The sequence below is a fragment of the Solanum dulcamara genome, chromosome 8 (genome assembly GCF_947179165.1).
Source record: "Solanum dulcamara chromosome 8, daSolDulc1.2, whole genome shotgun sequence".
Taxonomy (NCBI): domain Eukaryota; kingdom Viridiplantae; phylum Streptophyta; class Magnoliopsida; order Solanales; family Solanaceae; genus Solanum; species Solanum dulcamara.
In genome coordinates, this window is record NC_077244.1 from 631,977 (window position 1) to 654,689 (window position 22,713).

The following is a 22,713-nucleotide window of genomic DNA, read 5'->3' on the forward strand; positions in this document are numbered from 1 at the left end:
TTGATTATCCATAAAAATAGAATTCGAAACCCATGCTCTTTGAGATATTATTTTCAAAAGACATGATTAATATTATTTGAGAGGTTTCCCTTCTTTACACATTTGTGTACGGTGACTATGAATTTGTGGATAGAGATTCTATTTTGAAATTTAAACGTTCTTCTCACATTCTTGAAAACTTCAGTGCTTATGTGAATAATGTGTATATAGAAGAATTTGCGGGAGGTGTAATAGAGGATGCTTGGCTATACGATAAAAGTATAAAATTTGATGTGGATTTGTATTATCTTTGTCATACTCATTGAAATACTTTATTGATAGAACTAAAAAGAAAAGGAGTAATTTCTAATAGTTTCTATTCTAGTTTACATAATTATAGATTTTCTAAACCTTTCCAATATATACAAGAAATGGGATCTTGCCATATTAATAATCTCCTAATTCTTAACAAGTAATAATAGAATATTTGGAATACATTTATTTTTTTGTGGAGTGATAGTTGTAAACATCTCGTTGAGTATATCATAAACTAGAAATGCTGATACTTTGGATTTTACTTGCATCTAGTTGAGTAAATCCTTCGACTATAACATAGCCCAAATCACTTCTTAGGAAACTTTGCCTATGTTAACAATCTTAAAAAACCATTGAAATATCCTGAAGAGAGTATTTTAAAGATGTGTTCAGAACTGCCCTGCAGATTTTCCTTTTATTCAATGGTAAAAAAGTGAATGGTTAAATTACCACATCCAGAGAAATTCAGCAGCTGAGCATTGTTGTTCAAATCCACCATGTAATAAACCTGCAATTGAGAGGGCAAGGATTATCATTTAAGAGGGGGTGGGAAAACAGAGAGTCAGAGACAAAGCTTTTGTACAGAAAAAAAGAAATTCAGACTGCATCCACAACATCAGATATGAATGTTTGATTTAGAACTTGACAAAGTAAGCCTGGTCTCATCTAAACTATGGGTTTGATGTAGCTTTACAGAGAAGGTTTATAGCAGCGGAAGGGGAAAAAGAAGAAAGTTCTAGCATTTTAACTATTATGATGGTAGATCAAGCACTCCATATTAAGCTGCAGAACAGAACATAAAAACACTGTCAAATTCCATAATCAGAAGCCACTCCAGTTGAGCAGCTCCGTGAAGTTATGCAAACAACTTTTCTTGTAGCCGGGTTGATGCATCGATCAAGACTTAGTTCAAAGATGATGTTGATTACTAAAACGGTTATCTGTTAACAAACACAATAACCCCCCCCCCCCCCCCGAACCTGCTACCAAAAAAATGTAGATGTTTCCGTAAACAGAGTAACCTACCAAGGTACATTGCGTGCAATGCAGATCTAATTCATAACTTTCCAAATATTGACCAAGACATATTATATTGAACAATACCTTTACCTTGTTGTCTATTCCTCGGAATGAGGTTGTATATGGGTTTTCATCATCAACTTCATTTGTGTGATTATAAACAACATCTAAGATGACCTGTAGAATGAAAAACCGTGAGAAAGAGAAACTAACAAGCTCTTTAAGGACCACACTGATATAAGGAAAACCTCAATTCCAGCACCATGCAAGGCCTTGACCATTTCTTTGAACTCCCGGGAAGCACGGACAGGTCCCCCACCACAACTTGCATATCGACTCATTGGAGCAAAAAAGTTTATTGTTGAGTAACCCCATGTATTGATCTAAAGTTAACATGAGTCCAAAAGGATTTAGTCAAACCAAGAACATTCTGTCCCTTAAATTGACCATAGTAGTCAATGAAGAATTTCAATACATGAAAATCAAATATATACACAAAACATTTTTTCATCACGTTTCAGCACGTACAACAACATACCCAGTTTAATTCCACAAGTGGGGTCTGGGGAGGACAGAATGTGCGCAAACCTTACCCCTACCTCGTGGAGGTAGAGAGGTTTTTTCCAAAAGACACTCGACTCAAGTGCATCAAATCAAAGTAGTTATGAAAAAAGGAAATACGACAATGGAAAAAACCGGTCAATTAATAAGGAAAGCAGGACAGGGCATACAGAAAAAGAATAGAAACAACAATGAAATAATTTGATAACTGAAACACAAAAGACAACAAATGGTAACAGATATCAAAAGCAAGAAATTACATGTATAAAGCTAATACTATGACATACATGTTGCTTCCAGACTCCCCGGAGCCTAATACCCCCGAAAAATGAGCTAAAGTTCAAACCTTCTACCCTAATCGCAGAATAAGATAATAGAAAGATAGTAATAATACTGCTGGATAGAACAAAGTAGACGGAAAGAAGAAAAAGAATATCTAAAGAAAATACTCTTCAGTCCAATTCACTTCAGGGTACTATGTTTTTATACCTAATATCTTGGAAAAACAATAAAGCAAGTAGTAGTAGCTAGATCAAGTGCAGATGCAAAATACCGAGCAATGGCTTTTGCTACATGCAAACTAATATGGTTAAAACAACTCCTCCAAGAAATGAGGTGTGATGGAGATGCCCCCATGAAATTGACATGTGACAATTAAGTTACAATACACAATGCTTCAAATACGGTGTTTCATGAAAGAACGGAACATATAAAAGTAGACTGTCATTTTAATCAACAAAAAATTGAATCAGGGTGCATTATGGCAGGTTTCATTCACTTGAGTGATAAGCTAGCAGATATCTTTACAAAAAATCGCTTTGTGACTCTAGAATTGAGAGAATTTGGGCCAAGTTAGAAGCATACAATATATATGCTCCAACTTGAGGGGGAATGTTAAGCATTAGGAAATTATTTATATTGAAAGAGCCTAATTATAATAACCAGGTCCACATTTTGAGCATTTGTGTTCAAATTCATGTTTTGGGCAATTAAACATGCCGATATAGTCAATTTTGATTCATAGGTTTGTTCGGTCGAGATCTAAGGGGCTCGGGGTTGTTTCGGTCAAGTTAGAGGCTTAAAGTGGTGCTAAAGTTTCTAATGCACGCAATTGGGAGCAGATGGTCACGATAGCTAAAAGGAGGCTGAGTTGGCTAGTCCAAGCTGAAAAGCCTTTGTAGGCGTGTGAGACTAGTCGGGGTCGCAAAGGGTTTATGACTTGGAATTGGAATTTTTTTGTTTTCTTATAACTGTGGTGTCCTGCAGCTTGTGCGCACCTCAACTAATTCCATAGGATACCTACCACCCCAACCGGCAACAGGTACCGGTAACTCTGTCCACCAAGGCTTGGACAGATTGGAAGAAATAACCTAGTGTTTTTTTGTCTCCATTGAGATTTGAACTTGAGACTTCATGGTTCTCAACCCACCTCATTGACCACTAGGCCACACTCTTGGTTGCGGGAATCAGAAATTCAAGTCCTATGATTACGTCGACACCCATAATTAAAAGTTGAAACTATTTAAATTGGGCTAGCTCAGTTGAGTTGTGGTGCAAAGGTCAAAGCGCTAAAGATCAAAAGCTAGTGAGGGGATGAAAAGGGCCAAGCATAGTGGGAGAAAGTCGACCCTAAACTATGTAGTCTCATCTGGCAATCTATCAATTCTAATTGATGTCTTTGTTTCGTCAATTCATTAATGTGATTTTTGTTTGATGTTATTACTTTACCTTATTATGGGCATACATGAAGCATATTTGCCAATTTGTTTGGAAAATAATGTCTTTGTATTTGACCCCGATGATAACTTGGTAATGATTCAAAGTTTTAGATGGGCTAGTGCATCACTGCATTGTGCAGAGTCTTAACTTGGGTTGGCCTTGTTTAGATGGGCTAGTGCATCACTATGGTCAAGGTCTCTTGAATAGTCAAGTACTTTTGTGCTTTATTTGAAAATTTGTTCTTGATAAGAATGGTTGATGCTAGGTTATATAACAAGTTTTTGCATCCTTGGCATGTTGGTATGATTGTTAACACTAACACTAACCCTTATGCATTGAGGACTTTGTTGTTGTTTGTCTTCCCTATGATTTTGCTAGGTTTGGACTTGCGGACAAATCCTTTTTAATAAGGGGAGGATGATACAACCCTGGAAAGCTCAAGGAGCTTGATGGTGATTAGGAATCATGGTGAAGCGTGACATCAAGCCAATAGTGGCCCAGGGAACACTTCCACCAAATTTGAGGTGCTTCAAGGAGTCTCAAGTGAACATCTCGAAGCTATACACTCATTAATTGAGAAGATAGAGTCCTCGAGGACCATTCAAGACCCATGTGTGGGAGTAAGCTATGGAAAATAGCTTGGATGGAAGAGAGTGAAATCCCAATTTTATGTGTGGAGATGCTCAATCTATGGAAGATAGCTCGGAAGGAAAATGCAGAAGAGGATAGAACCATTTCATGATATGTGACGCCGCATGCTCCATATGTAACCGCATCAACCTCGCAACACTCGACAGAACCTTCATCAAAGTGAGATCACTTGCAACTGCATCTCTCCACTTGCGGCCGCAATTGGAATCACATCTCAAGCGAGAAGGGCTATTTGTGCAAATGCCACTTTGGGCTATGCTTGTAAAGGAAAAACTATAAACAGATTTAGAAGATTGAAGATTGAAGAACTCCTTTGAGAGTGTAGTTCCTCCTTTATGGATGTTAGGTTAGTTTAGTGGGTGAATTCCCTTATCTCTTTGCTTTGTGCCTCTCTTGGATAATCTAGGACTAGATTTCCGTGTATGAGTTCAAGTTTTCCTTTCCCCCTTAGATTGATTCATCTTTAATTGTTGATTGATAGTTGTAGGTAACCAATCCTAAGTTGATCAATCACATAACATAGTTGATAAATCTTTTCTTTCTTCTATCACATCTATCAATTTCCCCTATCCTTATTTTGTGTTGTTTTTCGCATTGGAATCCTTAGTTTCTCATCTAGGATCGTATCACGCGGCTAGAGATTTTGGGTTGTGGCACTATTCCTTATAAATATAGGAAAGGTGCAGATCCGTATAACTGTATAAATATGAATGAGCATTATTTTCTTTTTCTTTTTAGGATTACTTGTAAACATTATATAATCTCCAACATGCTTGAGGGAATAATCAAGCAATTCATTCTCAAATCTCCTCTTTCTTTTCACAATTGATTCTCAAATAAATACATAAAGTTAATCGCTCATTTCAATCAGATCATTATTTCTTGGGCACATTTGAAAGAATCTGAGTTACTATTGTGAATCAAGCATTTCTTAGTGAAGGTGGAATGCTAATTCTGCCTTTAACCTACTGATACACTAGGTCATAAAAATGTCAAAGTAGTGAAAATCAGAGAAAGCATAATGACTCAAAGATGCATGCTCACATACAAAAACAATTTACATGTATGAAAGAATAATCATCATTTGAGCCGAGGGTCTTTCGGAAACAGCCTCTCTATCTCCATGAGGTAGTTGTGGGATTTCACTAGGTATGTTGTTGTTGTTGAAAGAATAATCATCATAAACTAGCTTCAGAATAGAGAAATCACTAAAAAAGAATAAGCCCAGACAAAAACAGTTAAAAGGCACAAAGACGAGGTATGTTTACCATGTGATCTCTCGGATTAGGTCGCCTTTGAAATTCCAGTTCATCAAACTCAAACACAGGCAATAATTCTACTGCATTAACACCAAGCTCAAGAAGATGTGGTATCTACACTTGTAGATGAATGTCAGATAACTGAAAGACTAAAATGAGTTTTACAGATTTCTGCAAGTGACTAATATATGATGAAAATATCAAAGACATCTAATCTAAGAAAAAGGGTCAAAGAACATAACAAGCAATTTTAAAATTGGAACTTGCCAAATAAAAATGTAAGTATTTGGGAAGTTAACTCTTGGTGTAACTTGCGGTACTGCTATTAAGGAAGATAAACGAAACTTTAACAACCAAATGAAATGCTTGATTAAAGAGAAGATAAACTGGTAGGATATGAAAGTACCTTTTCAATTAAACCAAGGTAACTTCCCCGTTGATCTTGATCCAAACTACTTGTTTCATCAGCAGTAAAAGCACGAACATTCATCTCATATATAACAAGATCCTTCTGCCCAAAGAAAAGAGGATATATTGCAAGACGTTAATGGGTGGTTTGGTTAATTATGTGGTAACAAATCCAGCATAAAATTCCACATTGACTAATACAATGTTTGGTTGGTTGCATAATCGTCGCATTATGTAATGCAACGTTTGGTTGGTGGTATCCAAATAATACTAGCTTAAGTTATACGAGAATTTATGTAATATTTTATATGGGAAACAATGTGAAACAAGAATAGGTGTATTAGCCATATGGAGATAAGACTATTCAAAGACAAGAATGTCATTTAAGAAAGTTATTCTTGTATAGCAATAACTTCTTAATCACTACACAACAATTCCTTGATTATTAATAATTGCATAGCAATCCGTTGCATATTAATCACCACACAAACAATCCCTACCTTATAATCCACTCATAACTAAAATGCAAACCAAACGACCCTTAAGAGTAAAATGTTATAACAGATCTAAGTAGTATAATCTTACGGCTCAATCTACCAAAGAACCAATAACATTACTACAAAAGAATAAGCTGAAACTCCTCTTACTTGAAATAACAAGATCAACTAAATGGCAGAAAATTTGGGCACTTAAAAATGACAGTTCTGTCATTAGTCAGAGCTCATACGTCAATTAGCTGAACATGCAAGCAAATTATCTTTAGATTTGCACAAGAGGAAGAAAGTTATTCAAGTAGTTCTTCTCAAACTACCTCGGGTATATTTGGAAGCTTGTAATTTTCTCCCCAGTCAAAAGGCAAGCTATTGAAATCATAAGTTCCAAAAAATCTACACATTTTATTGCTATCATCTCCAAAAGCTCGTCGACCTTCAATTAGTTTTGAATAAGGATCAATCAAAATAATGCTATCGTCAAATCGATGCCCTTCATGCCAATTTCGAGGTCCATCAATGCGATAGCCATAAAGGACATCTCCTTGGGGCAACTCCTGCAGATGACGGAGAAAAAAAATACAGTAAGAAAAGGTTATATAGCAAGCACAATAATAGCATATATCAATAGTGACATAGCAGCATAAACTGTGAATAAAATAGAAACCACGGAAAGACCTGCTGAAGAAAAAGAAATATATACCTTCGGTACAAGGTTCCGACAGTACAAAAATATGGGAAACTATTGATTCATTCAAGGAAATTTGGGATTACGAAATTGATAAAAACTAGTGAATGTTAAACTTAAAGATAATTATGCATTAGAACAAGTTAGAAGTCCAATCTGAACAAATAAATACAAAAGAAGTAACTGGAATGAATTTGACTTATTTTTCACTTTTATTTATTTTGGTATGATAGACATGAGCTTAAACGAGGAAACATGATCGATGAAGATTCATATAGCCAACCTGATAGCATCCATGGAGCCCCAAAAGAGGCTGAATACATGCCTAAGGCTGTTGGAATAGGAGTATTTTTGGGGAGGGAATTGGACACTTCTTTCCTTATTTTGTTAGGTAGTTTTATTATAAGTGTGACATTAATCTTACATGTTTTCCTGGTTTCAAGTTTTCTAGTTTAAATTTTCCTAGTTTAAAGTTTCCTAGTAAGGTTTTAATACCTACTATTTCCATAAAGTAGAATTTGAATCTCATGCAATTTGGGAAAGTGTTTAGAAATTTACCCTAGATTCACCCTAGTTGATTTTGTTCTTTTTTTTTAATGATCATGGTATCCAGACCAACTTTCGCGCACCTCGACTAATTTCAAGGGATACCTGCCACCTCCCACCAGCAATAGGTACCAGGTAACTCTATCCACCAAGGCTAGGACAGATGGGAAGAATCACCTAGTGTTTTTTGTCTCCGCTGAGTTTTGAACCTGAGACCTCGGGGTTCTCAACCACTTCGTTGACCACTTTGGCACACAACATAACTATCAATATTATTGCGAATTTATTTATTTATACCTTTGTGTATTGGTTACTTAGAACTTATATTACAACCTTACAAGAACGATTATTTTAAGAGGTAAAATTAAATTCTTTGCTTGATATCTATGGTTCTTATTCGATTAATTGAAGAATGTAACTACTCTTATATTAATTATTGTCTTTGATTATTCAATTAGGGGTTCTTGAATTGAATCTGCTAGGAAACATGATCATCCCTAATATGTTAATTAGGTCTACTACAATCAATTAGGGTTCTTAGCAAGTATGTTTGACTTTTCGGAATTTATTTCTCGAATTTCGTATATCTTATTTTTCTAGTCATTAGTCATCGTATTTTTCACTTCCATATTATTTTCTTGGTTTTCTTTTAAGTAATCTAATTCTTGTCACAACCCCAATTTATTTGGGACTAAGGCATTGTTGTTGTTGTTGAAGTAGTTGGAATTAAAAATATAATGATCACAAGGACATTTGTGTGGCAAGGATGCAAGCTCTAGCTACCCTAAAAAAATCATAAGGTTTTAAGACTTTAAAGTGGGTAAGCGAATATTAAAACTATTGTTTTGTGAGCCAATGACGGCTATGAATATCACTTAAGATATGATATTAAGTGTACGAGGTAGAATTGAAATTTACACGATGGATTGAAGTTTAAACAATATTCAAGGTCTAAGGGAAATACTAGAGCCAAACCATGTTGAAACTATACGACGGGCTAAAGTTTAAAAACGAGCATGCACCGGGAATAACTTCATACGATCACTACTCTCAATATATAAAGAATTTGGCTATGGATACAATGTGAAATTAAAGCCCTTGAAGTCTAGTTTACAATGCTTCAAATCGTTCATTATTTGGGCATTCCTACAAGTTATGGCCATTGTACTAAACCGTGTCCAGCAAGGTATAATTCGTGGAGCAAGATGTACTATTCACACGAGTATGATGCCTATATGAGGCAGAGGTGCCGGACAGCAGCTCACAATTTTCACTTGGGGTTGCTGGGACAAGGTTGGAGATAGAGCTTGGGGATTTTCCTACCATTCAAAGTGAACTATATGATGTTTTGAGTTTATTATACTCAATAAACATATAATCTCACATCATTATATCCTACAAAGTACTAGATTTGGCATTAAATCTTTCAAGGACATCAAATATTCTAAAAGAGGGATTTTCAAGATGTGGATGCTATGAGGTAATTCCAACACTTCCAATTGATGTATAGCGTATTTTACAGAGTTCAAAGGGCATACATGGTATTATTTAATGGTTGGATGGTTGAAAATGATGAAACATAGAGACGGTCATTAGTGGAATTGGGGAAATTTGGAGAAGATGATAAACAGTGTTCTTGGGAAATAAATGGTGAAACAGAATGACCTAATGAACCTATTGACTCATTTATTAGCTAAATTAGAGGTGAAAACAACAATAAATTCACCCAAATTGATTGTTTTGGATTATTGGAGGTATATAGGTTTAAATGAAAAAATACAAGAATAGTCTAATTGAAGTTATTACAAGTTATTTGCGATGAGGAGTTCTTGGATATAGATTGAAGGTGATTAATAATGATGTCATCTACAATGAATTTTGAAAATTTGGTTGGTTTTGAGCCTAATGAGGAATACTAGAATGATTCGATTGATGAACTCATGGGTTGTTATTGATGAATATAGATATTATCTTATGTAGTTTGATTGTGTTTGAGATGTTTAGTTGTCAACTGGAATATGGGAGCTAATGGTTGGTCATGTAAGGTCAACATTGAGGTACACTGAGCCTAAACTATCTTATGAGGTACTTATACAAACTCAAGGCTTAAAAACAATAATTTGAACAAGAATTTATACAAACTCTTTCCCCACTATGAGGTGGTTTGACGAGGATGCATACTGCATATCTGTTACTTGTTACTTGTGCTCTCTTTACCTGTGATTTTTCTATCACAAATACAGGTGTAGAGGCTGACGAAAGAGCAAGCTACGGTCTTGTGCCATCTACTGCTTTTGGTTACCCCACTTCATATTTGTGGGAAGGTTATTATAATTGCATTTATTATTGTATTCTTCTTGTCATTGAGGTACTATAAATAGGTTTGATGTATATCTTGGTGCTATAGGTACTCATATGATTGTTTGAACTAGTTGCATATTATTGTTATGCTGACGGATGATGTTTGGCCGTTGAGGGCCTATCCACATGCTATATTTAAAATAATAACGTTTTCATAAACAAAACTATCATATGGTGCATGTGGGTATGATTTGGGTAGAATGATTACATTGGAGAGTTCAATGCAAGTTTACGACATTGGAGAGTTCAATGCAAGTTTACGACATTGAACATGCGGTGAAAGGCGCAAGAGAAATGGATGGTATGGTGACACGAGTAGATACTTTTGTAGGTAACACGTCAGTTTATGGTAAAATTTGTGAAAGAAGATAAGGTTTCTCTGTATCTCGATGTCTTTACATCTCATGAGAAGGGGTGGTTATGCAATGGATCCTAACTAATTAAGGAAAAATCAATTTACAATAAAAGAAAATATTATATTCCTATAATAAACTAGGAGAAGGAAAAATAAAGTCTCCTAAAATCATAATAGTTAACACTCAACACAATCAACATTTACATAACTTCTCTTTCATCTTAATTTGTTTCTTTCTATTTAATCCATTCAGATTAGCAAGATCCATAATTCCATGCATCTATCTGAAGTGAACTACTTTCGTCCAGCATGGAAATTTAAGGAAAGAAAGTATGAATAGTTTATGTGCTTTATTTAGTTGGGATATTCTCAATAAAAGTTGGAAACATTGACAGAATATAATGTGGAAAACATGTGAGGTCAACGTCAAAGAATTGCTAGATCCCCCTCCCAATATATGCAGCCATTTGACTTACTAAGACAACTCAACGACTCTACAGAAAAGATTTGAGACATTATCATTTGAAAGGAATCTCATAGAATAACAGGAAAGATAAATTAAATTTAAACAATCATTGGACATACATTTGGATGAACATTCAGTTCTAACCACAATATGTTTACTTATCTTAAAAAATGAAACACAAAACCACAATGTGTTTACTTTATGTTGAAACTATGGACACGTTTGAGTATTCATTAACGAAGAAGATCAATCATTTGACACTGCCCAAGTCAACAAATAGCAAAAAGGGAGTAGAAAGTGGACAGCCAACATGATGTGATTAGCATGTGCCAAATCATAATCTTTGAAGGTTAATGAGTGAATACAGTAATGAAGGTACATAAAACAGTTAACTTACTACCTTAATGCATATGTGCCATATGTTTCCCGTGCGGTTCTTCTGTGGATCCAATGCTAATTCAATCATTCCATCATGAACACTGTCAGGCATTCCCATATAACATATATTTACTCAGCATGCTTAATGCAGACGTACATATGAAATATGAGAAAAAGTGAGCACGAACTCACAGGGATAGTACTATCCCTGGCAAGATGAATGAACAGGTAGTCTCAAACTAGTTCAATACTCCAAAGTCTTTGTAAATATATGGTACTTCATCCTAAGTGTATCAAATCATTCAATCACTTGCTACATATTCAATTTATAATGGTATCTCAAGGTGATATAATGTCAACTACTGCAGAAGAAAAAATTATGCTGGCTTCACCAGAATTGTTTTATTTTTGTTTTGAGATAGACTTCACCAGAATGTTTAACACCACTTCATTAACATCATTTCTAGGTTTCCTCCATCTTAGATGACATGTTGCAATAGATGGAGGGATGTGACGATATCTACAAGTTGAATTAAAGATGAAACATCTCTATGCTGTACAGAGAGCTTTTACTTACATAGTTACATTTGGCATCCCCCCACCCCCTTGTTGGTATAATTACAAGGGGAAAATTAAAAAGGGAATATGTTGTCCTTCCCATTTCAAATATATTGGAATAGATAATGTAAGGCATCCCATACCCCTCTCTTCAACCTCTCTCCTATTTACCTCCTAGTATGCATGGAAAACAACCTAACCCTCTGGTTTTCCATAATCCAATCTATGTTAGATTAGTTGGTTATGTTAGATTAGAATTAGTCTTTACAACAACAACATACCCAGTGAAATGCCACAAGTGAGGTCTAGGAGGGTAAAATGTACGCAGACCTTACCACTACCTCGGGGAGGTAGAGAGGTTGTTTTCGAAAGACTCTCGGCTCAAGTGCAACAAATTTAGGTACAAAGAAGAAGGAGACAATGAAGAGAATATATGAAGTAACAAGGTAACAGTGCAAAGTCTAGTGAAAAGGAGCCAAAAACAACAATAAAATAATGCGATAATCGAAATACTGTAAACAACATACTAGGATAGATTATTGAAAACAACAATAAACAATGATAAACTCAAAGCAAGAACTACAATAATACAACTAGTACCATGGCAAACACCAGCAACCCTAATCAAAACAACACTACACTACCTACTAATATTCTACCCTAATACGTGTCCTCCACACCCTCCTATCGAAGGTCATGTCCACGGTAACTTGAAGTTGTGTCATATCTTGTCTTATCACCTCTCCCAATACTTTTTCGGCGTAGCTCTGTCTCTCCTCGTACCCTCTATAATCAACCTCTCACCTCCTCACTGGTGCGTCTATGCATAACATCTCAGTGTAGCTTTCCTCATCTTTTCCACCATAGAGGCCACTCCCATCTTATCCCAATTATTATTATTTATAACCTTGTCGCTAGTATGACGACACATCCATCTCAGCATCTTCATCTCTGCAACATGCATCTTTTGGACATAGGAGGTTTATTTTTTTGATAAAGATAACTGATATATAAACAAAGAAGTACACCAATAGTGAACTCATGTAGTAATTACATCAAAAGTGTACAGGGAAAGTCAAAAGAAACTAAACACCTATATCCCTCATAAACTATCTAAAAATAGGGTGATGTCCCCCGGATCCTCAGGTACATTGTGGATACACCAAAAATAAAAGGTCACTAGGCAATTCAATTTAATGCTTTGGAATGGGATGCTCTTGTTCTCATAACATCTCTGATTTCTTTCCTTCCATATAGTCCACCAGATGCAGGCAGGGGCAATTGTCCTGACTGATTTCCATATCTATTCCAACATGCTACAGCTTCTATAGTATTCCTAGGCATGGTCCATCTAATACCCCTCAGGTTAATGAAAAAATTTCATAGTTTCTCGGTCACTCTACAGTGCAAAAAAAGATGGTTTATTGCCTCTGTCTCAGATTCACAAAAAAAAAACATCTCGAACATAACTGTCTTCCTCTTTTCATTAAGTTGTCCTGAGTCAAAACAGCTTTTCTTGCAACAAGCCATGTGAAACAGACCACCTTATGTGGTATGTTCCCTTTCCAGATCATCTTCCAAGGCCACATCTCCTTGGTTATGGTTGAAATGTCTAGTAGTTTGTAGGCTGATTTCACCTTGACCCTGCCATATTTATCCAGCTTCCATGTCAATTTGTCTTCCTCATATGTGAGGTTCTTGGTTTGTTCCAAGATGTTGTAGAATTGAATCATTCTCTCTACTTCCCAGTCATTGAGGAACCCTCTAAAGGTCAGGTTACAGCCTTGTTCATTTCTGACTTCTAGAATTGTAGCCATTTTCTGTTGATTGAGAATGTAGATGTCTGGAAACTGTTGTCTCAGAGGTGTTTGTCCCACCCATATATTATTCCAGAACAAGGTTTTCCTCCCATTTCCCACATTGATAGCAGAATTACTCCACATTCTTGGCTACTGATTTCTGATAGTTCTCCATAAACCCACACCATAAGGAATATTGACCTCCTTAGTGGTCCAAAATCCTTCCTTACCATATTTTGCAATGATGATTTCCTTCCACAAGTCATGTTCATATGTTGCTAGTCTCCAAAGCCATTTTAACAGAAGGCTCTTATTGTGGGATTTTAGATTCTTAATTCTTAAACCTCCCTGTTTTTTGTTGGTTATGCAAGCATCCCATTTGACCAAGTGAAATTTCTTTCCCCCTTCTCCATTACCTTGCCATAGAAAATTCCTTCTTATGGCATCCAACTTTTCAATGATCTTCCCAGGCATAGGGAAAAGGGACATCATATAAGTTGGCATGGCCTCAAGAACACTGTTGATCAATGTGACTCTACCACCTAAGGATAAGTATTGACTTTTCCAATTAACAAATTTATTTTCACATTTTTCCACCACTGAGTACCAGATGCTCAAAGATTTACTCTTTACTCCCAAAGGCATGCCAATATAGGTGGAGGGAACTCACCTATCTTGCCACCTAGAATGTTTGCCAGTAAACTGATCTCTGGTACTTCATTCACAGGGTAAATAAAGCTCTTTCCCCAATTTATATGAAGTCCAGATATTGCTTCAAACAAAATGAAAATAACCTTTAGGTGTTTCAGTTGTTCACTCTCTGCATCACAGAACAGTAATGTGTCATCAGCATATTGTAAATGATACAAACACTCCCAGTGAATCCCCCACACTCACCTTGAAACCCCTAATTCTGTGGTTTGCTTGCGCAGTCTTCAACATATCACTTAGACCTCCCATAGCTAGGATAAACAGAAAAGGAGAAAGGGGATCTCCTGGAGAAACCAGATGGTGCACCATTGATCAAAACAGAGAACTTCACTGTGGTCATACAAAACCTCATCCATTTTGTCCAGGTATTTCCTAACCCCATCCTCCTGAATGTACTCCACAAATATTCTCAGTTCAAATGATCATAAGCTTTCTCTATCTCTAGCTTACAAAGAATTCCTGGGACATTGGATTTGTTTCTCACATCTACATATTCATTGGCCACTAGAATGGCATCCATAATTTGCCTACCCTTTATGAAGGCCATTTGTTGGTCATCAACTAACTTTGGCATAACCCTCTTGAGTCTTTCTGTTAGGATCTTTGATATGATTTTGTAGAAGCTCCCAATCAGGCTAATTGGCCTGAAATCTTTCAATTCAGACGCTCCCACTTTCTTGGGGATCAGGGCTATGAAAGTAGCATTAAAAAAAAATTCAAAATAGCCCTGATCATGGAAATTCTGGATGGCAGCTACCACTTCCTCCTTAATCACATCCCCGCACTGTATGTAAAAGGCCATTGAGAAACCATCAGGGCCTGGGGCCTTGTCCCCTGCACATGAGAACACACTATCTTTGATTTCCTGTTTTTGAAATTGACCTTGCAAAGCTATATTATCCTCTTCACTGATCATAAGTTAGAATCTAGAATTGAACTGAGGTCTCCACACTTCTGTTTCAGTATATAGTTTCTAGTAGAAACTAATTATTTCATTGTGGATCCCAGCTGGTTCAGTAATATTGTCTCCATTTATGGGTACTTTGTCAGTGTTGTTGTACCTTTTGTGACAGATAGCAATCCTATGGAAATATTTTGAATTCCTGTCCCCTTCCTTGAGCTAAAGGGCCCTATGTCTTTGCCTCCAAGCCACTTCCTCCCTCTTGGCAATTTCCTCCAACACCACTGTCATTACTGCTCTCAAGTAGGACTCATCATCAAAAAGTGCTCTCTGATCTTGAATCAAATCTAGATCGGCTAGTTGGTTGAGAGTACACTGTTTTTGCAAACCAAGGTTGCCATGAAGTGTTTAGCTCCATTCTTTCAGCTTGACTTTCAGTAGTTTTAGTTTGCAAGCTAGTATACAATCTGGTCTTCCCACATACGTTACAGAACACCACCATTCTTGAATTCTTTCCTTGAAGTCTTCAGTCTGTAGCCACTAGTTCTCAAACTTGAAGTAAGAGGTTGATTTCTCCCCATTGCCACATTCTAATAACAAAGATTATGGTCAGATGTTACTCTAGTTAAGATTGATTGCTTCATCTTCCTAAAGGATAATTCTCATTCCTCAGATATCAAGAATATGTCTAGTCTTGCTGCAATATCATGTATGTCCCCTTTCCTCCATGTGAATCTACCTCCTGTCAATGGTAAATCTTGTAGCTCCATATCCTTTATAAAATCATAGAAATCTTCCATCGCCTTATTGAATCTTTTGCAGTTCTTCTTTTCTGTTAGGTACCTTACTACATTGAAATCCCCAGCCACCATCCAAGGTCCACTAAACAGACTCCATACGGCCCCCAGTTCACCCCACACTTCCTCTCTTTCATCTCTATCATTAGGAGCACATACACTAGATAGATGTCATTTAAAAACTTGTGTTTTCCCAATGAACTTACATGTGATACAGTAAGGCCCTACTTCACAAACTTCTCCCTCCCAAATGCTGCCATCCCATAGAATAATAATAACCCCTATTGTTCCACTAGCCTCTAATTGTGCATATCTGACCCTTCTATTTGGCCCATATCTCTTTAATAACCCCTCTTATATCTCCATTAATTTTTTATTCTTGTAAACAATACATATCTATCCTCCAGTTGTTTATCATGTTTTTGATAGGTAGCCTCTTTCTTAGATCATTGAGGCCCCTTACATTCCATGTAACTATGTTAACTTTCATTTAAAATATCTAAGAAATGCCCCTGCTCCTTGTACCATAGCTCACAAAGTTACTAGTTGGTTCCAGTTTCTTGAGTTCTCGTGGAATTTTTTCGTTTGGAGTCATAGGAACTATAGCTCCAGCCACCTTCTCAATTGCTTGCCACTTGCCGTCAATTGTCATGAAGAGGTTCAGAGCTACTTCTTCACAACCAATAAAATGCACCCCAAATTCTTTATTGAGCCTGAGTATGTTCTGTTGGACCCATGAAGGAATTTCGTTCTGCATTACTGTGTCAGCTCCATGCTCATCTGAATTTAGTGGTATGATATCTTCAATTATACCTTCCCCCTCAACCTTCTGTTCCACTAACATGTTGTTTTCTATTTGTGTCTATGTGGTTGTTCCTCTGTTTAGATGATTGACATATCGTCGTCGTTCCTTATACTTGTTGCAGATACCATATTATCATCTTCGTCTCCCTGAATTGAATGGAGTGGCTCGCCTTTACTGATTGGGACTATTAAAGCCATGTAATTTGCATGAATTTCATCGAGCAAAGATTCTGAAGTCCACACTGAAATATTGGGTTGCTTCTCATTAAAATAAAGAGCTTGTTGGGCCAAAGGGTCCAGGTCCAACACTACAATTTCTTTTCCTTTCAGCTGCTGCACACCACTTGCCCTATTTTTAAATTCAAAAACTTTTGACACCCACGTGGGTGTTCCTTTCACCAGCTGGCAAAAGTGTGGGTTTCGGAGCTCCTTCCTTGTGCAATAACCACGGGTTTTATTGCACGGGTTTGAAGGTTGAGGCCTTCTATCTCCTTCGACAACATCGTCATTCTCTCCGGCAAAAAGCCTCATCGGCGTTTCATCCCACACTTGTATGGTATACTCAATCCCCTCAAAAACTATCTTCACCTCCTTCGAAATGGCCTTTTCGTTGTTCTTGACGAGTATTCTTGCCCACTTTAGGTGATTGCAAATTTTTTGTTTCTTCCTCTGTCTTCACCTAGCCACTGCAAAAATCCCCCATTGCTTTAAATACATTTTGAGACCACAGATGTAGGGTTAGGCCCACTAATCTAATCCACGACTGATTTATGGCAACCTTAGATAGAATTGCACCAACTGTCGGTGACCACCATTGTAGACAAATTTCTTGATTTTTTCACTACTATCTTCCTCTAAGAACGTGTCCAACCCCATTAATGGAAGCAAACTCGAAAAGAAAACAGTTGTTTCCCATCTCGTAAATGTTAAGACCATGAGCTTGGTTCCAATTTTTGCTTGCCCATCTATGGACTTCCGCAAGGATAGGCATCTCAGATCCATTTGTTGAAAAACTACCAACTAGACTCCTACTTAATAGCTTGTTCCAATTTAGATTGGAACCACCAGCTGTGAGAATGGTGTTCCCCCTCTCCTTAATGACTGCTCTGTTGATCTCTCTGGACGACCATTAGCTCCTTCTGACAGTCTCTACATATGGAATCTCTTCATCGACCATTCTGTAATTCTTATTGACTGTGTTATTAGCTTTGTAATAAATGAACTTATCAATTTTGGTGGCCAATTCGCACCAACCAGCATTGAACGAGATTTCTGGAACAATTAATACTGCTCTGTTTTTTCCTTGAATGCTGATAATGCTTATATATCTCCCCTTGTTGCTAAAATTTCTTGCACAAAATAAACTTGTGACATACGCCTGTCTTCTCCATCGAGCAGATCCATTCCATCGACTTCTGACTAAAGCTTGCTCTGCTCATCATATTTCTTCCACTCTCAGTCCAGTCGTACCACATCTCTGCTTGTGATACATCTCTCTCTATGTCGTAAGACTTGAAACCCATCGCAAAGAAAATCATATCATCCTCCATTGATAAGGAATAGGAATAAAAGAAAACAAAAGGGGTATGTCTGAGGGAAAGAAAGAAAGGAGAGGGGGTGGATTCTGGTGGTAGAAGGTCACCGGAGGGGAATTCTACCCTCCTAGATTAGGAGAGAGAAAAATTTTGGGGACTTGTGTATGGGAGCACTCTTTTTGGTCCATATGATGGGAGGTTTTGGCTTCCCAACACTCCGCTCCATACAACAATGTCGTCTAACATACAAAAACACTAGTTCGTAAACTTTGGATAAAGATAACTACAGTTCGTGAAGTCATTACTTTTTACATTAAAATCCTCCCTCAAAATATCAACTATCGATTGAACAACCACCATTGACACATTTCTCACCATATTTCCTTTGGAATTTGACCCCAACCTTGTTTAGGTTCTATATTTGAAAACAACCGCTTTATATTTTTTGAAGGAGTAATTTAGGCGTATCAAGAGACAAAAAGCGCTAAGCTCCATGGAACCTGCGATAGGTAAACCATATTGTTTCTACCCACTACTAGCATGTTTGGAAGGCTAGAGAGACTTGTTTCGATTCAGAAAATACTTCTCCATTTTATTATTGAAAAATCAAATCATGGCCTCTCTACCTTTCAAGATAGGGATAAGGTATGCGTACACACTACCCTTCCCAAACCCCAATTGTGGTATTACACTGGGTATGTTGTTATTGTTGTTGTAAATTATGGAAAGCTAGGCGGGGAGAAAAGGATGACTATTTACAATAATCAGATGGTTTCTCTATGGTAAGAATAAGATCAATGCTCTATAATGATGAATCAGAGTGTCCTACGGAAAATGTAAAAGCAATAAAAATAGAAGAAAATGAGAGGATACAACTAGTCCTACCAGGATTAAACCATGAATTCGATGAACTTTGTTCTCAAATTCTGGGAAAGAAAAAACCACTGCCCAGTTTGAGGGAAAGTTTTCTGAGTTTAGGCAGAAAATCAGAGGAATGTAAAATATGTTCCTATCTGGAATAAAAAGTTACTCCTTTTACCAAACACGCACACCCGAGAGACCTGCAGACCTGCTGGAAGATCCAGCTGAAATTGTCCAACTACAACAACAACAACAACAACAACAACCCAGTGAAATCCCACATCGTGGGGTCTGGGGAGGGTAGAGTGTACGCAGACCTGACTCCTACCAATGTAGGACGGCTGTTTCCGAAAGACCCTCGGCTCAATAAAAGTATAGAACACGGTTAGATAAGAATATTAGAGTAAATAAGTAGATAATGAAAACGATCCAAATAATAGTATAATCAAAGCACAAAAAACAGTAGATATTATTATTGGATAATAACATAAATACCATAAATAACATACAGCAGAGTACCAGAAATCATAGTGCGTTAATACGCCTACGAATAAGGGAGAATAAAACCACTATGAACTAGCCTTCTACCCTAATGTGTGTCCTCCACACCCTCCTATCTAGGGTCATGTCCTCGGTAAGTCGTAAATGCGTCATGTCCTGTCCGATCACCTCTCCCCAATATTTCTTCGGCCTACCCCTACCTCTTCTGAAACCATCCATGGCCAGCCTCTCACATCTCCGCACTGGTGCCTCTGGGACTCTCCTCTTCACATGTCCAAACCATCTCAGTCGCGTTTCCCGCATCTTGTCTTCCACCGAGGCCACTCCTACCTTTTCTCGAATAGCCTCATTTCTAATCCTGTCACTCCTGGTATGCCCACACATCCATCTCAACATTCTCATCTCGGCAACCTTCATCTTTTGCACGTGGGAGACCTTAACTGGCCAACACTCTGCCCCATATAACATAGCTGGTCTAACGACCACTTTGTAGAACTTGCCCTTAAGTTGTGGTGGCACCTTCTTGTCACATAACACACCGGAGGCAAGCCTCCATTTCATCCATCCTGCCCCAATACGGTGTGTGACATCCTCGTCGATCTCTCCGCTGTCTTGCATGATAGAACCAAGGTACTTAAAACTACTTCTCTTTTGGATGGCTTGGTCCCCGAGCCTAACTTCCACGCCAACCTCTTGAGGTGTCTCACTGAACTTGCACTCTAGGTACTCTGTCTTGGTTCTACTCAGCTTAAACCCCTTAGACTCCAAGGTGCGTCTCCAATCTTCCAGTTTAGCGTTAACTCCGCTGCGAGTCTCATCGATAAGGACTATGTCGTCCGCAAAAAGCATACACCATGGCACCTCACCTTGAATTTGTCGCGTCAATCCATCCATCACCAAGGCAAATAGGAATGGGCTAAGAGCTGATCCTTGATGCAACCCCATCATAACTGGGAAGTGTTCTGAGTCCCCTCCTACTGTCCTTACCCTGGTTTTGGCACCCTCGTACATGTCCTTGATCACCCTTATGTACGCTACAGGTACACCTTTAGCCTCCAAACATCTCCATAGTATCTCTCGTGGGACTTTATCGTAAGCCTTTTCCAAGTCGATGAACACCATATGCAAGTCTCTCTTCCTCTCCCTATATTGCTCCATCAGTCTCCTCATAAGGTGGATGGCTTCTGTAGTTGAGCGTCCTGGCATAAATCCGAACTGGTTCTCTGAAATAGACACGCCTCTCCTCACCCTCATCTCTACCACTCTTTCCCACACTTTCATAGTATGGCTTAGAAGCTTAATACCTCTATAGTTGTCACAGCTCTGGCTATCCCCTTTATTCTTGTAAAGCGGGATCATGATGCTCGATCTCCATTCTACGGGCATCGTTGCCGTCGTAAAGATGACATTAAATAACCTAGTCAGCCATTCCAAACCTACCGAGCCCGCACTCTTCCAAAATTCTCCAGGGATCTCGTCAGGTCCGGTCGCTCTTCCCCAGCGCATCCTACGAACAGCATCCTTAACCTCATCGAACAGCAAAGATTTAGGGAAGCCAGCTTCTCCAATACCGCAGAGAAATTGGAGCTACTGCACAAGCTTCTCCAATCTCAACTTCATTAGAATCATATGTGAAGATATACGCCATACCCGAGCCAAAACATCTTCCATGGAAGGAATTGTGACACTTTCCAAGATTTGATTCCTTACAAAGCCAAGATCATATCAGAGTCTTTTAAATGCCAAACGATAAGGAACTTCTATCCTGGTAGCTCGTGTAGTATGCTACCAGAAAGTGGCATAAGAGAGTCAACTGATAGTATTTGCCCCTAATAAGTAGTAACTTTCCATATCTTTGATTATTTTGTTGTAGTTGGAAAATATCTGAAAATTCGTATACAAAGCCTTAGCTTTAGTCCAAACCTTCCAGCAAGTTTTAAAGCGTGAATGATATTGAGTAACAAAGGATTCAGAGAATTCCACAGAAGACTACATAATTGTGGTCAATTCTATTCCACTTAGTTCTTTCAGTAGCAGCAATATCACTACCATTTTTAACTCGGTGATCATCAAAACCCTTAAACCATAAACCATAACTTAATTGAAGCAGACATGACATGTAATTACTATTACCCTCCAATTTCATAGTAGTTATAGTGGGAGAACATGAAATGGAGGAAAAAAAGAGGTTTGATATCACCTGTTATCAAAAGAACGAGCTTTAGGTCATATAGAGGTGTCCAGATAATTCTATAAATGACTGGAGAGTGCCGGAAAAAATAAATCTCAGATTCTAGAAACTCAATTCCTAACGGAAAGTGTCAGGCTGTTGAATTCCAAATGCTGGAGACTGCAGGAAAAGTGAATATGGACAGGGGTTTGCCAGAAAATGAAATTCAGTATGTCTCGTATTGGGGATTTGGAGTTGTTCCAGTGATGAATCGGAAAAGGGGACCACTGGAGATGGCTCGCCGACGTCAGGCGAGTCCACCGATGTCAGATCGGTCAGAAGAGATGCCAGAATTCTGTCTCCTGCATCTGCACATGGATTAAGCTCCGGTGAGGCAAATCGACGCATCGATGCTGACAGCGAAGCTGTTGGTGATGAGCTTCTAAGTCTAAGGTCACCGGAGCCGTGTGATTCTTTTTGGATAGGAGGTGACACTCAATTACTCCAACACAGCCAAATTAAACCGGGCAGATTGGAAGTTTGTCTTTTCCATCCAGAAGATTTGGGGGATAAGAAGGAAAGGAAAGATCATACAAGAATTCCTCGAGTCTAATACCAAATTGAACATTGGGAAAAGAATGAAAAGAAATAGAAAGCTTGATTGTTCCCTCAAGCTTGGCTGGGATTATAGCTATTACACATTGTATACATTTTTGGTTGGTGTATAATTACAAAATCAAATCCTAGTCATATCAAATCATTCTGATTATGCAAATCATATAATGTCTCAACATAAACAAATTTAATAGCAGTGGAAGAATTTAACAGCTAGAATTTGCAACTAAGACCCGAATTGAAGACAACAAAATATACCACCCA

General features: G+C 37.8%; 1 protein-coding gene across 1 annotated transcript in view; it reads right to left on the reverse strand.

Moving 5' to 3' along the window:
* The window catches only part of LOC129899403 (isoamylase 3, chloroplastic), a 43,730-nt gene that overhangs the window by 19,706 nt on the left and 1,311 nt on the right, over positions 1–22,713 (reverse strand). The window contains exons 3-9 of the mRNA XM_055974360.1: positions 11,220–11,298; positions 6,724–6,960; positions 5,911–6,015; positions 5,514–5,618; positions 1,563–1,697; positions 1,405–1,491; positions 745–802 (exon numbers count right to left, since the gene is read on the reverse strand). Coding sequence (XP_055830335.1) covers positions 745–802; positions 1,405–1,491; positions 1,563–1,697; positions 5,514–5,618; positions 5,911–6,015; positions 6,724–6,960; positions 11,220–11,298 — 806 coding nt within the window. The remainder of the gene's footprint in view (positions 1–744; positions 803–1,404; positions 1,492–1,562; positions 1,698–5,513; positions 5,619–5,910; positions 6,016–6,723; positions 6,961–11,219; positions 11,299–22,713) is intronic.